At 46.4% G+C, this 15699-nt stretch overlaps 2 protein-coding genes across 3 annotated transcripts in view; one reads left to right on the forward strand and one right to left on the reverse strand.

Moving 5' to 3' along the window:
- CTSW (cathepsin W) overlaps positions 1-15699 on the forward strand; it is a 1136802-nt gene that overhangs the window by 403337 nt on the left and 717766 nt on the right. The window lies entirely within an intron of this gene.
- On the reverse strand, positions 14958-15355 carry LOC144782933 (centromere protein X-like). The gene has a single exon (XM_078662166.1). It carries the CDS (start codon positions 15295-15297, stop codon positions 15049-15051), a length of 249 nt encoding a protein of 82 aa, XP_078518292.1. The 5' UTR covers positions 15298-15355; the 3' UTR covers positions 14958-15048.

Consider the following 15699-nt stretch of genomic DNA (forward strand, 5'->3'; position numbering starts at 1 on the left):
TGTGCTTGCTCATAAACGTCCACAACCCTGTTGATGGCATCCAGGGCCTCGGCACCACAATTGGGTGGGTGTTGCTGGCCACCTGCCCTCCTGTCGGGAACCTGTTGCCTCACCTGGGTCCTAGCCCCAAGACTCTCCCTGCTCTCCTGGGATGTGGTAGGTGTTTCGTTGTCCAATGGGTCTGGGAGGGTGGGACAGGGTAGACTTGTTGCAGTGGTGGTGGTGGTGGTAGTGGCAGTACAGGTCCCGACGGCAGGGGCCACTGTTGGTGTTGTGGTCAAGGTGGTGGTGACAGCAATGTCATGGGACCGTGAAGGCACTGGCAACACTGGTGTACTGGCCACTTCCACGGCATCCGAGGCATCAAGGTCATCAGCTCCAGAGAGTCCATGGTCTGAGGGGGGTGCCTGGTGTTGCCGGTTGCTGACATTTCCTGCCAGTTCACAATCACCTGTTGTACAAAGGATAGAGAGTCGTTGATGTGTACTGCACAGGTTGGTTGCTGTTACAATTGGGATGTCATGTCATGCAGCACAAGATTGACAAACTCATCACATTGTTGTGGTACACAGTACTGGGCATCATGACAGGTTTGGGTGGCATGTGCCACTTGGCTAGGTGTCATACTGTGCTGGCCCCTGACCCAGGTACACCCCTCCCTGTGAAGATGGCTACCTACCTGTTACTTTGGTGAGGCTAGCACATGGTAGAGGGACTCCATCTTGCTGGGCTGTAGGGGAAGGGGGCCTGTTGGGAGTTGTAGTGCTGGCCCCTCACCCAGGTACACCCCTCCCTGTGAAGATGGCTACCTACCTGTTACTCTAGTGAGGCTAGCACATGTTGGTGAGGGGGGTTGCTTTGCTAGCACATGGTGGAGGGACTCCATCTTGCTCAGCTGTGGGTGAAGGGGGCCTGTTGGGAGTTGTAGTGCTGCCCCTTCACCCAGGTACACCCCTCCCTGTGAAGATGGCTACCTACCTGTTACTTTGGTGAGAGGGGTTGCATTGCTAGCACATGGTGGAGGGACTCCATCTTGCTGGGCTGTGGGTGAAGGGGGCCTGTTGGGAGTTGTAGTGCTGCCCCCTCACCCAGGAACACCCCTCCCTGTGAAGATTGCTACCTACCTGTTACTTTGGTGAGGCTAGCACATGGTGGAGGGACTCCATCTTGCTGGGCTGTAGGTGAAGGGGGCCTGGTGGGAGTTGTAGTGCTGGCCCCTCACCCAGGTACACCCCTCCCTGTGAAGATGGCTACCTACCTGTTACTTTGGTGAGGCTAGCACATGGTGGAGGGAATCCATCTTGCTGGGCTGTGGGTGAAGGGGGCCCATTGGGAGTTGTAGTGCTGGCCCCTCACCCAGGTACACCCCTCCCTGTGAAGATGGCTACCTACCTGTTACTTTGGTGGGAGGGGTCGCATTGCTAGCACATGGTGGAGGGACTCCATCTTGCTGGGCTGTGGGTGAAGGGGACCAGTTGGGAGTTGTAGTGCTGCCCCCTCACCCAGGTACACCCCTCCGTGTGAAGATGGCTACCTACCTGTTACTTTGGTGAGAGGGGTTGCATTGCTAGCACATGGTGGAGGGACTCCATCTTGCTGGGCTGTGGGTGAAGGGGGCCTGTTGGGAGTTGTAGTGCTGGCCCCTCACCCAGGTACACCCCTCACTGTGAAGATGGCTACCTACCTGTTACTTTGGTGAGGCTAGCACATGGTGGAGGGACTCCATCTTGCTGGGCTGTGAGTGAAGGGGGCCTGTTGGGAGTTGTAGTGATGGCTGCTTAGCCACATGTGACCCAGGAAATGGTGGTTGCTCCGTGTGTGGTGGTCATGGTGGATGCATTTTGGCCCTGACATTCACACATGTGGATGTATGTGCGCTCAACATGCATGGTGTGGGGCCTAGGTGGAGTATCTTAGCAGTTGGCACGGCAGTACTTGACATTGTGATTGTGATCATTAGGTTGTACTTACCAGCTTCCATTCCCTCAGCTATTCCTTCCAGCCTCTCCGGGTGCAGTATTCCAAGCACCTTCTCCTCCCATTCAGTGTATGGTATTGGCTGGATGGGACTGCCAGTGCCAGTACGCTCGGCCCGCTCGCGGTTCTTGGCTCTCATTGACTTCACCTTCGCCTTGCGGTCGTGCCACCGCCACTGGATGTTTCTTTTGTTGCATGATGCGGTCCCTGATGCGTTCACTCTGGTGACTATCCTTTCCCACATTCTAGTTTTGTTGGCCAGTGTGGTCTGTTGTACAAGGTTTCCAAACAGGTTGGGTTCTATGTGTATGATCTCATCCACCATGACTTTCAGCTCACTCTCTGTGAATTTGGGCTGTTTCTTGTGGGCCATGGTGTGTGCTGTGCAGGGTGTTGGGGGTGCAGGTGTGTGGTTTGTTGTGATGGTGTTGTGGTGGATGGTGAGGTGTGTGTGTTGATGTGCAGGTTGTTGTGTGGCTATTGGTGTATGTGGTGCTGTGCTCTGCTGTGTATGTGGTGCTGTGCTCTGCTGTGTGCCTCTTCCTCTTGGTTCTGCTGTGATGCAAAGGATTGTGGGGATGGGCTCCTTTTATTTTCGTGTTTGTGGCTGTGTCCCAATGGGATTTTGCAGTCAGGTATGTTGTGGGTGTGGACCCTTGCCTGTCAGGTGTTCCACCATGGGGGGGTGTTTTTGATGTGGGTTATTGGGGGAGGGATGTGTTCATGGTAGGTATGTGTCCTGATTTGCTGGATTGCATAGTGCCTTGCAGCCGCTATTTATTTGGCGGTCAGACTGCCGCGGGGGAGTAGCTTTGACCCTCCGCTGTTACTTACATTTGTCGATGTTATTTTCTGCCACGGTCGTGGAGGGGGATTCTTAACGTTGCCCTGGCGGTGTTATCCTAATCGTGCGGCCGGTCACTCCGCTGCACTGTAGGCGGTTGGGCCTGTTACCGCGGCCACTCCGTCCACGGCAGTTTTTTTTTTCAATGGTTCAGTCGGCGGTCTTTGTTGTCATCCCTCCACTGCCGACGGGTTTTCTATGCTTCCGTCCGTGGTCGGCGGACTTTGATGACATCCGTCCGCCGCGGTCGGGTTTTGCTGGAGGGGAATTATAATTGCACCGCCGGTTTCACCACGGTGCGGTCGGACAGTCAATTCCCACGGGACTGGCGGTCAGGACGCTTTCCGTCCGCAATCCTAATCGGCCCCTAAGTTTGGAGGATTTCGGACGTAGGAGTGTGTAGAGGTTTATTAATATATGCAATGTGCCGGGAGATTGACGGTTGTGTGGAGGATAGTTTAATTTTGGTCAAGGTCATTCTGATTTTCAAAAAGTTATAGAATTCAATTTCAGGGTATTGTATTAGATATTTTTGTTACGTTGATTGTTATTGTTTAGATACTATATATATTTTTGCACTTAGTATTTGGTGTCAATATTTTTAGAGTCGACATTGAGGCTTACAATTAAGGTACATAAAGTCAATATTTTTGTATTTATATTTTTACATCAATATTTTTATGCCACAATGTTTTTGTAGTCGATATTGTGACAAACAACCAAAAGTGCTTCTTTTAGGTCTGTAAATAAATGACAACCATGCGAAGATATGCCACACAACGCAAAGATGGTATTACAACTGCTTGGTATGACAAAGGGAGAGTTGAGATTCATCAGCAGGAGACTTTGCCGCACTGTTGGGGGCTTATTGTTCCAGAGCCCATCACCCCCCTGGAGAGGACGGGTGGCCGACACCTCCTGGCGCATCAGTGGTGCAGGACATGCTTGGGCCTCGCCCAGGATAAATGCGGGCCCGTCCACTCCTGAAGGAGGCTGAGCCGGGCCACCTCCCTTGGTTTTTGGCCATAGTTCAAGGTAGGACCTTTTAATTTACTCCTCCAATTGCCTTGTTGCCTACTGTTTGCTGGTTTACCTGTCCACCTCCATGCAAGAGGATGAGAAAGAAAAAGCCTATTCAACAACATATTTATCTTGTACTATAGGGGCAATATCCACAGAGGTACAGCAAGTGGAGACGCTGTCCAGAAACATATTAAGGTCCCTATAGGCACAAGGGTAATCAACCCCCCATAATATACCATCAAATGTTACCCACTCAAGGGTCTCCACGTCTGGGCATCAAAACCTAGCTCCTACCCAACGTATTGAACGAGATTTCCAGCACTGGACCAAGTAGCACCCACTCAAGTGGTCATAAATCCCCACCTCATAAGCGAAAACGGGATACCGAAAATCACAAAACAGTGTTTACAAGACTCCTAAGCCAAAACCTAATGCCCCTCCCAATGATTCTACCAACCTGGCATCATTTGATCTTAGGTCTGAACTACTTTAATATTTGAAAACATCTTTTTGATAGTCAAGAGTCTCCACTAAAAGTTTTCCACCAAGATGTAACCTTCAAACTAAAGCATGTAGAGGACAAAGTACACATTTTGGTAGATAACCAGCGCATTAGTGCTCAGCCCCCCCATTACAACCCACATTGTGCGAAGAAGCCCCTCCTGTGCCTGTGACTGCAGTGGTGAATCCAAGTTTGGCTTCTGAGAATTTCACTCTGCCTATGCTGAGACATATAATCACTTAGCAAAATAGTGATAGACGTCAGGCGCACAACACTATGGATCTCTACCAGCTCGTTGATATGAATCTGTTAGCAGTAGGCGATTAGCCTGCCTCCAACTGCACCCTGAATGCACACCCTACATGATCGTTCTTACTCGCGTCCCTCATATGGATAAGGGCTCATTTGAAGACTGAAGGGGTTTAAAAAACAAAGCTGCACACAGGATTAAAAGAAAAAATCAGGCTGGCGTGATGACCTGGTAGAAGAGATTCTTATGGTACGGAGGGTAGGATGGTTAGGTTATGTCATGAAACCTGTAAGAGGAGACTGCATAGTTATGAATTTTAAAAGCCCATGGCTTAAATCTTCAAACAATTGATCAAGATAAGCACATTACCACTGGGCTTCTTTTACCGTCTGCCCTCCATTGCTGTTTCAAAGTCTAGGCACGGACCTTTCTTGGCCAGTCCTACTCATGACCCATACATCTGCGAAAATCGATTTGCCCTGGTCTCTGTTTGACAAGTCAATGATTAACTAGACACCCTTAATCTGGCAGAAACTTCAGTTGGTAAAGATTTGGAGTTGATACCTTTGGTAGCCAAGGAGCTATCCTTGGCTACCAAATGAAATATCCCCGTAATCAATAAATGTAGGTGTTTGCCTTGGTACATCTATTGATAATATTGTGCCATTGGGTGACTCCGATTTTAATTTTAAATGCCAGTTTTGGAACGTCGCCGGTCTACGGTCTAAACTGAAAAACAGCGTTTGGACTGATTTGTTTACATGAATGGCTTTATGTCTATTCACACTTCAGCTGTTTATTCTGGTGGGGGTCATCATAAAGGTGGTCTGCTCACACTTATTTCTACATTTTTAGATCGGAAGATCCATCAGACATACCCTGGCTCACCACAATTTCAAATTATTGCTTTGCAGTATAAGACGAAAGAAATGCTTATTGTGGCCAACTTTTATCATAATAATTTTGCTGTCAGTAGCACAGAGCTAGCAAGAAGAACACAGGGTCGTGGCTCTGCCCCAGTAAGGCTACGCCCAATGTAACAAGAGAACAACACAACTGCCAATACTGAACTTCACTTTCTACTATTTATACTGACCTTTATGAGTAAAGCATACCGGTCTGTTTTTTGTTTACCGTCACTAGTTTATTGAGTCATTTTTTCATTTTTTCTAGTGAAACCATATTACTTCAAAAGCATATCAATCATTTTAAGTGCATGTACAAACAGATATAAAACAATACATTTCAATACAACATTGTTTCAATATACATTACATTTACAGATTTAAAGCACATGCACCACACATTCGAACCCATCCATTCTTATCTCACTCATGCATACAGAAGAACCACAGAGAACATTATTTTGGACCTAATGTCAAAAAATAGGTTATTCGTCCATGTAAATGGTATTATACTTTGTTATTTTGTCATTAACAGTCCTATTTAATCAGAACAATCACTTGGAAACAAAGCCTTGTTATCCAAACCACAAATTCCCTTTTTAATCTGATTGACAATAGGCACCAAAGTAGGTCGGCGCGTTTCGAACCCCCAATTGCGGGGTTCTCCTCAGGACCAACACTCTACAAAACAAAAACAGACAACTAGTTTAAAAACTACCAAATGCTACAAAATTAACACACTACAGCCACCAGTCAACATCACGCTACCATACCTTATTATTGTAGGTCGCAATCCCTTATTAAAGATGAAGTAGGGTGGACACAGGTCACAATAGACACAGGTCACAATAGACACTGTACATAAAAAGACCTAACACAAGTCCTAATCAAGATTCTGTGTTAATGACACGCCCATTATCAGAAATACATGGCGCTTAATAAGCACTCACCTATTTAGGTGTGTAGATGTGATTTCTGAAAGAGAGGAGAGAGGCAAAGCATACATTAATCTAACATGAGCCTGCCGTCATATTCGGGGGCGGAGGTCTTAGTCAAAGAACCGAGCTTACCGAAACAGGGCACATGACAAGTCAATGCCCAGTGCTGAGATCTTACGGCGCGGGTTGCTGAAGGGTGATCTGCGAAGCAAGCAGCCCGTTAGAGATACTACACCAACAGTCGGCATAGTGCATCAGTTTCAATAAGAGTGCGGTGCGAAGCTTACCAAATTCGGGTACGTCCTACGTAAATGGCCAATATCGCTTGTTTGCGGCGCAGGTTGCTGTAACACCGGTCTGTAAAGTAAACAGACCGTTAGGGTAACTAGATAGCCAATCATCACAAGTTGACAATTACAATTCAAGTGCGAGCACTCAAGGGGGCAGCGTACCTCAGTCTGATACCGTCGCTCCTCTCACGTTAGTTAGAGAGTGTGCTGCAGGCACAATTCAACAATTCTTGTAGCCATTGGTCAAAGTGCATGTCAAGTGGTCGAATTCGTAACAGTGAGAATTTAAAGCCACAGTGTTAAAACTTTATTCCTGCTCACGTAGACGTGCAATGCCACACGGAATGTTAATAAAGCACTGCCAAAAGCAACGACCACAAGGGTCACAAGCCCCTGACTCATAAATCAAGCCAGCTCCTAGTTGAAACACTGGCATCGTGCTCCACGATTGTCTCTAACCAAATTGTAATATTTTGATGGAAGAGCGTTATTCTTCCGTTTCCCATTGTACGAACAAAACAGTTGCTGGTAACTTCCCAGAACTTTCCATATGCTGTTCCTTTGTGTGCACGGAGTATATCTAGACCAGATTGGAAGGGTTCTTAGCGCGTTGGGGAGAGCTCTGTAATAAGTCCAGCGCAATAGAAGCACAATAGATCATGACATCTAGTTATGAAATGCTGGGTTCATGGATTACCTCTAAAGATCTCAGATATCTCATTCAACCCTGTCGTTGCCGTGTTGTATTTCATTATGAGCAATGCTTCCCTCTGATTAAGTTTCCCCTCAATGTCGCCTCCCCGTAGGTCATTGTTGATTTTGGAAATAATAGTCCAACGTAAGTCCTCCTCTTTATGTTTGTTTGACAGCCAATGCTGTACCAAAGGGGCATTAGGTGTCTCCCTCCTTATTCTAGACTTATGTTGCGTAATGCGCTGTCGTGCCTCCTGGGTGGTCTTCCCAATATATAGTTTGGGGCATGGACAAATGATCCCATACACCACATTTCTAGTTTGGCAATTGGTGAAAGCCTCATGTTTCCAGTGAATTCCGTTGAACGTAAACACTGTGCCTTCATTTGTCTGTGTGCAACATGAACAGTTCCCACATCTATGGTGGCCTACCACCGCAGGTAGTCCCAGCATATCTCGTAGAGTTGTTTTTTTGACCGGGGCAATGCTGCCCTCACAGAGCACAGAGCTAGCACACTCCCTTGACCAAACGTTTGGAAAAGTCTTTAATGACCTAGACAAGGATTATGGTGCGATTTCTTTTTTTGGGGGGGGGGATTTTAATTGTAGGTTGTGACCACATCTTAGTAACCGTTAGTGGAGTACCAAGTCGTGGCATTGATGAATATTCACATTTCGAAAATAACCTTTGTGGGGATATTTTCTATCCAATTCTGACAAAGTATCCACTTGTCCTTGCCATTGACCTTATTTCTACTCCTACACACGGTCTTGTCACCTCTATTGGTAGAGGTCAGAGCAGTCTTATTGACTTTATTGCTCTCTCTTTACATTATAAGCATTAGGTAATTGACTATCAAATTCAACAGAATTGTTTGAGTGATCCTATTCCTTTGACGATTCTCCTAGACTTGGACAAGGTAACGCATCACTTTAAACTCGTCAACTCCCAAATTATTTTAAATAAAAACAAGGGGCTTCTTCAAAAGTGGGGCACGGTGGACTTGGCGTCTGTAAGAAGACCTTACCTTGAAAAATGGAACCCAGTTATCGGTCTGCTTGAACCTAAGGACCCTAATTGTATTCTGTGAGCGTTTGATGGGATTTCCCAAAGCATCAAAGGGCTTTTGACGCTAGACAAAAAGGTTAGCAATGATAGGGCCCAAAAATGGTTTAACAATATTTGCTCTACAGCCCATAAAGACCTAAATTCTGCCCTTAAACAGGTATCCAGAGAGAGAGAGGTGATAATAGCTTGCTAATGGAATTACAAGCAAGCTTTCCTGAGAAGGAACACAACAATAAGGCAAGAAGCCTGGGAGAACCTGCATCAAGCCAGCATAAAAAATGACGCTAGTTTATTCTGGAAAATTGTCAATGCTCCTTACTTTTGCGATAGTCATAATGTAACCTTAGACATAGTCATACCACCTAATAAATGGGTGGATGATTTTTTCCAGGCTATATCTTTACTTAATTTGTTAGTTTTGCTTTGTTTCAGTGTAAACTCAAAATCAGTCATTTGCTGATTGAGTTCGTCCAATCTTGCTTTCAGATCAGCTGGTGATATGTATGTATTCAGTTGGACTTCGATTTTGTTGATCTCAATCTTAAGTTCCTGAGTGATCCTGGATGCCGTTTTTACTATCAAGACTAGCCAGTCTCTTGAGCAGTGCCATGAGATCAGTGACCACTCTTTTTTAAAAATGAGATCATTCTGGAAAATCAGTGGTTCATTTTTGACAATCAGCCCTGGTGGTGCCATTTTATTCCTAAGGTATTCTTTCATGAAAAGGCCATGTAGGGCAGCTTTTATTTGGTTGCGTCTCAGATTTATTAGTTCATTCCAATCATTAATGTTAGGGCCAGTTTCTGGATTACTCAAGCCTTCAAAAGGACTGATGTCCCTCAAGATTCTGTCAATTTCGTCTTCCCCAAACGTGAGGCCGTGTTCGTCCTCCATTTTGTAGCGACCGCTGGCTTCCTTGACATTCAGGAATGGCACCACTTGGGAACAACGACGTTTCACGAATTACAATACCAAGAACGTGGTCTACTTAATAACCTGCCCATGCGGATTGGAATACGTGGGAATGACCACCAGAGCTGTCAAAACGAGGCTGAATGAGCATAAAAGTAATGTCTGTTGCAGGAAAAGCACTACTAAGATGGCAACACTCTACCTCGAGACACAACATTGTGTCAATGACCTGAGGTGGACAATCATTGAATCATTGCCATCTGAAAAGGGTATTTTCCAAAAGGAACAAAGATGGGTTTTTCGTCTGGGCACACACACCCATGGACTCAATGATGACGTCCCCTGGGCACAGCTATCCCACTAATAATGACGCCAACACGAACCATGTGTGCAAAACATTCACGGACTGCGATATCCATGATCACCAGATAAACAAGGGGTTATGAAAAACTAATAATATAGACCTAAACGACCGTGTCTATAAACGACCATGTTACTGAAAATAGTTGATTAACACCACAGCACTCCATGCTCATTGGAGAACAATACTCATGCCTACCAAGTGTGCCTAAAATTCCAAGAGCGGTATGTCTCATTTTGAAATATAATTATTGGTTCACGTTCGCTGTTAAAAACATACAACACCCCATTTACTGACTATGTTTAGCTGAGCCCATAGTCATCCTTTTACCAATACTTAATTCTGCACTATTGTAAATATCACAGTGAAACAGACCCAATACTATTTTACCGCGATCGGCACTAGAATTATATAAATAATAAATTCCCCGACCTATGAGACCGCCCCCGTATACCTAGGGGGATAACAGACAGGAGCACGCATGCGCCTGATCTAGCGTCTCCCCAGCGCACATGCGCGCTACATTAAACGCTTAGAGAGCATGCGCTAAGGAGAGAAGATAGGCGGCAGCGCACGCACATACACGGGGCCACAACACAAACCGGTCCGAGCGGATCTGCCTTATAAGGACTTACAATTAGCCCCTTAACCTGTGATCGAATAGGCGGATAGCGCTTATTTGGGCATAACACCGCACCCGCCTGATTGGTATTATCGGCCATACTAATTAAGATCACGGGTATAAATACCACCCACAGTAGCCTCTGACAACCATACGAACGGAGCAGCGTGTGGGGTAAGACGGTGGACAACTCGTTCCCAGCTTGTGAGTATACCGCAGGCTAAACCAAGGCTTTCCTTATGACAAAGTGAGTAAGAAATAATCATTAAAAACTCGTTTATTTTTATTTTTATTTTTTATTTTTTCTACTTAGATTGCACAAAGTAGCAATCTCCTCCCAGACGTTCTTGAGTGCTCATGAAGCAAGCAACTCGTATCTATTAAGTATGACCCAAACTTCCTTGATATTCAATTTTAAGACAGTCATGCGTGTTCCCTATGTTGTATGTCTTGTGAGTTTTTTCTTTTACAGGGCCAACTGTGCTAATGGTTCGTTCCAGGTGACTGCACCTGTCTGAACTACCCATAACGAGGGTGACCATTTCTTTTTCATGTTTTTCTTTTTTCAGGTCATGCGAATGCATGTATCCTGAGCCAAAAACTGCTGTAGGCACATTATAGCCTTTTTAAACACTTAATTTTTTTTTTCACTTTTTGTTAACCATCACAAAACTTTTGAGTTACAAACTAGTGAAACGTGAGTAAGGTGGGGAAGTTGTGCTCCCGTCCTGAAGAAGGAGCACATGCTCCGAAACATGTCGACGCACACATGAGGTACTGTCCATAATCACGACAGATTCTACCTCGCACTTCACTTCTTTTAGTAGTGCCAGCTCGGGTTGTGAATAAATTCTTTTTCCAAGACACCCACGAGCCAGGTACTTTTTAACTCTTCACTAAAACCCACCACTCACATTAATATCCCTATCACTTGCACCACACACACCACACATAGTCATCGTTATCAGTGCTCCCGCGTAGTCGTAGGTCGCAGCACGCCGCATCCCGTTAGAGGGGTGCGAAGACCCCAATGATGAAGCATGACACCAAGGGGCCTTTTGGTGTGTGAGGGGTATTTTACAAAACACTAAGTGCTCCCATACCTGGTTGGGCAACACTTTCCTGCTAGAAGGATTCCTTTTGTTTATGCGTATAAGTCTGTAGAGTAAGAATCCTACTTCAATTGCTCTACCTCCCTCCTTTGTTAATTTTGTTTCAGATTCAACATAGTCAGCAGCGGCCGGCTCAGGTAAGCGCGGTGGAGCGGGGTGTGGCAGAGCGCAGCATGTGGGGAAGCCAATGGACGACAGAATAGGTATTATTTATTTATTATACCTATTCCGTTGTCTGTTGACTTCATCCCCCTTCCCACCGCCTCACCGCGCTTACCTGAGCTGCTAAACATAATGCATCTTCTGGTGTTGTATCCCAGGAAAGTATTTCAGGAATCTGGCTCTGGCCCAGGGCCCCAGCCTTTAAGGGGGACCCCTGATAGAGCCAGTTCTGTTCTGGAGAGTCTTACCCTGACTATCTTGAATCATTCTTAAACAGATTGTTTTAAATAGCATTTTCCTTAAATTTATTTTTACTGTGGTGATGAGTGAGAGTCTACTAAAGACATTTTGCAGACAAATGTGTTTAAGTTTCATGCAACCTACTGGTCGGAAATATGCAGGGTACTCCACACGATCACGAACGTACCAGTACCGGTCGAAGCGCTGCCCTGTCTCCAAGGGCTGCGTAGACATCCCAAACCACAGAAAGCCAGACTGAAGCTATTGGACTTTGCCATGTTACTGGCAATAAGGGCATTGACTATGAGATGGAAATCTCCAATAGCACCGGGGCTACACACATGGCGATTGGAGGTATTGAAATGGGGCAGAGCGGAGGGGACGGCCCTTGGGAGGGAGGAAATGCGAGGTCATAGGAAATATCCTATATCCCAGGACTGGGAGGTCATGCTTATAGCGCTCGGAGAGATGGATCTAGCCTTGGCACCAGGGCTTAGCTCACAGGGTTAGAGAATGGGGGTCAGGGACTACAGAGGTGTGGCCTGCCGCCCCCCACAACCCGCACGGCTGTTCCGGGTCACGCCACTTATCATGATACGTGAAGGCCGGTATAACCTGAGTTCAGAAGTAGAGAGTTACGCAAGAAACCAGGAGACGGGGAGGGAGGGAACTGTCTGGGGGGGAGGGAAGGACAGGGGTGTTGAGTTAACCATTTGTTGAAATCACACGACACTGCAGCCTATGTATACGGAAGTGTATATTGGATATGGTACACAACATGACTGGCCTACCTGTATTGTGGATGGCTCTCCGTTTAGGAACCGACAAGAAAAAGTGGGTTGGTGTGTTCAGAGGGGTAAAATAGAAAACACCAGCTGATGCACTGTGGAGAATATATACTGTCATTGTTTGGATAATGCAGCTGTGAATAAAGAGTTTAAAAAAAAAAAAAGTTTCATGCAACACCCATAAAAAAAGTTTATTTTAGAACAAAACAGCACTGCACGCACAAGAAATGGAACGGTCTCACAGAGATTATTGGCAGTAATATTAGTGAGCTACCGCTGTGTTACAATATTGAATACACACGTCACTATCCCTGAATATGAAATGTCAACACATTTAGAATTTTGACCAGTGTGCCAGTGCACGGTCAGTGACCAGACTGGAGAGGGCATGAAAGGGCTGAAACTGGATCATAAATTCAAAGCTGTTTTGAATATGCCCCCCCCAAAATCCTTAAGATGTCCCTGTTCCCTGGACCTGGGACTGAGGCAGGTGTCTTCTTTGGGACAATTGTAGTGGCCAGGATTTTTGGGATCAGGTGAAGCATGTCGCTCCTCTGGGGTAGTGATTGGTACAAGTTCATCCCTGGGATAGACTTTGAGGGTGAAGGCTTTTTCCTTCACAGCTGATGAAAAGGAACTTCCTACTACTGTAGTGCTCTAGACCCTGCATTTTTATCATAATGCTAGTGATTTGCTTCTGACGGGTGCAAGTGTGAAAATATAACAATAGGCCCAAGGATACCCAGTGTCTGGGATGTGTGACCTAGGAGGTTAATGTCCCAGCTGCTGTGCCTAAAAATGTCAGGGATATACCACATGTGGAAGGGTGCCCTGGGGGGTACATTTTAGTAAGTTGCTGTATTGATGGGTGCTCTGGCGCAAGATGCCAAGTCTGTCCCAGGAGTGTGAAGATTGGAGAAAGGGGCTGTATTTGGAGGTGCCCCTCTGAAAAAGACAACCCTGCACCATATCTAGGTGAGGGACTAGGATGATGAGGTTAGAGTAGGGTGCTAAACCTGAAGATGCAACGCATCTGCCTATTGTGCAATGGATGTTGTAGGGGGCTTTAATTAGGGTGTTTTATGCCTGAGGGTGCCAGGCTTAAATCAAAACGGCCCAGTGAAGTAACCAAATGTTTTCTGGCAGGGGGTTTTAAAACTCCCAAATAAATAAACAATGGAACTAAAGAAAGAGGCAGACATTAAGTGAGACAATCAAAAATAGGATACAGGGAGTATGCGATGTTCACTATGCTGTGAAACCGAAAGTGAACATACTACTTTCAGGCAAGCAGATGCCCTATGAAGGACTGTCTGTTCGCTTTCTCTTCAGATCTGACTTACCTGTTGGTGATTTTAAAATGCTCAGAGGCATAATCCTTCAAAGCGAGGCAGCACGCAGGGCAAACAGCAGGAGTGAAGAAGTGCCACACTACCAAAAGGTAGCAGTATGCAGGAGCTTTGTGCACGCAAATTTTGTGGCACTTCCTGCCATCTATGGTGCTGTCCACTTCATTGGTGGCACGTCAGTGGTGACATTCCTATATGCTAATTGGCTGCTGGTCTCTATTCCAAAAGCCCCATTTGAAATGGGTGAAGAACAGGAGCGCAATGCCCATTGGACTTAAAGGGCTTCTCCCCCCCACCCCCAACCCCCTCCTGCGTCTGTGGGTGGCAGCCCGGGATGAGACAGCTTCGCAGGGGCACACACAGCCGCACCCGAGTACTTCACAGGTCTTTTTATTTTTTTGTGGAGGACATAAGACGTTTATTAAGAAATACTGTGCTGAAGAGCAAGCATGCTGCAAGCTTAAAAGGACAAAGAGGAAGTCTGTGGCTTTGTGCGGGAAAAAAGCAGGACAGTTTGCGACCAGAAGAGGGGAAGGGAGGTCTGGACTGGCCCAAAATGGGAATGGACGGTGAGCTAACTTAAAAGAGGGCAGTTTGGATTGAAGCAGCAAGTGGCACAGCAAGCGAGTAAGGGACGCTCTGCGCTGAGTGGGCAGAGGGAATAGAAGGGTCCGCTGGTGGCCCCAATGCAGGGCAGTGTGGATAAAAGAGGAGTATTCAGCTGGTTTAAGTGTGTCCGAGAGGCGCTGAGCTGGAACTTGCAGTGCAGTATGGATCAGGCAGCAAAACGACACCCACATGAGCCTCTTGCCAACGTAAAAGGGATATGAACCAATGGGTGGTTCTACCTGATGTGGTATAGGGCGGGGAGGGGAGGTTTCATTCTGGCTCACTCTTCCTGTAGCGGCAGCCCTTCTTGACACAACAGGCACTTTGGAACACTGCAAAGGCTGAACCCTGGAGAACAAGGTAAAAGTGAAGCACTGCCATGGAATAAAGAAGTGCTGTATCCTTAAAAATCCAGAAGCAGCTGCGGTAGCACCTTCTCCAGATGTTCAATGTCAACAATTGGCACCTCCTCTGCTTCCGCCTGTCTTGCTGCCCGAGCGGCTGCCTCTCGGACGAAAACTTTCAGCATCTCAGACATCAGAAGCAGAGCGTCATTACTGACTCGAATTTTATCATCTTTGAAATTGAGCTGTAGTAGCTTATTCACGGTCTCCTTTTTGAACTTGGGCCCCTCTTCGTTTTCGCGCTCCATCTCTGGTTTCGCTAGTCTCCGCTCCTCCTCACGCACCAAAGTTTCTTGCCAACAAATTTATTTTACTACACCTATATAAAAAATTGTAAAGGTCTTCGAGACTCCTATACTTCCTGCTAATTGGATGTTTACGTCACCGAATGAAGGCGGGATATTTCAACATTACTTCTGAATAGTCTGCCCTCCTTTTCACTTGCTGTTTTGCCGTCTCTTCACAGGTCTTTTAAAGACCTTTTGCTTGTTAATTAGGCCTTGATGGTCTTCACCCCTTCTTAGGGCCCTTGCAGCTCCACTCTGCCTCTCCGCTGTGGGAAACAATGAAAGGGGAAATTTTATGGTGGAGTGCGCGCCCCACCTGAGATGGCGTCGCGCCCGCCCCACAGTTTGAATAACTCTGCCCTA

The sequence above is a fragment of the Lissotriton helveticus genome, chromosome 9, assembly GCF_964261635.1.
Source record: "Lissotriton helveticus chromosome 9, aLisHel1.1, whole genome shotgun sequence".
Taxonomy (NCBI): Eukaryota; Metazoa; Chordata; class Amphibia; order Caudata; family Salamandridae; genus Lissotriton; species Lissotriton helveticus.

Excerpts from the sequence above, each read along its gene's own strand:
- LOC144782933 (XM_078662166.1), bottom strand. The coding sequence starts at position 15,297 with ATGGAGCGCGAAAACGAAGAGGGGCCCAAGTTCAAAAAGGAGACCGTG.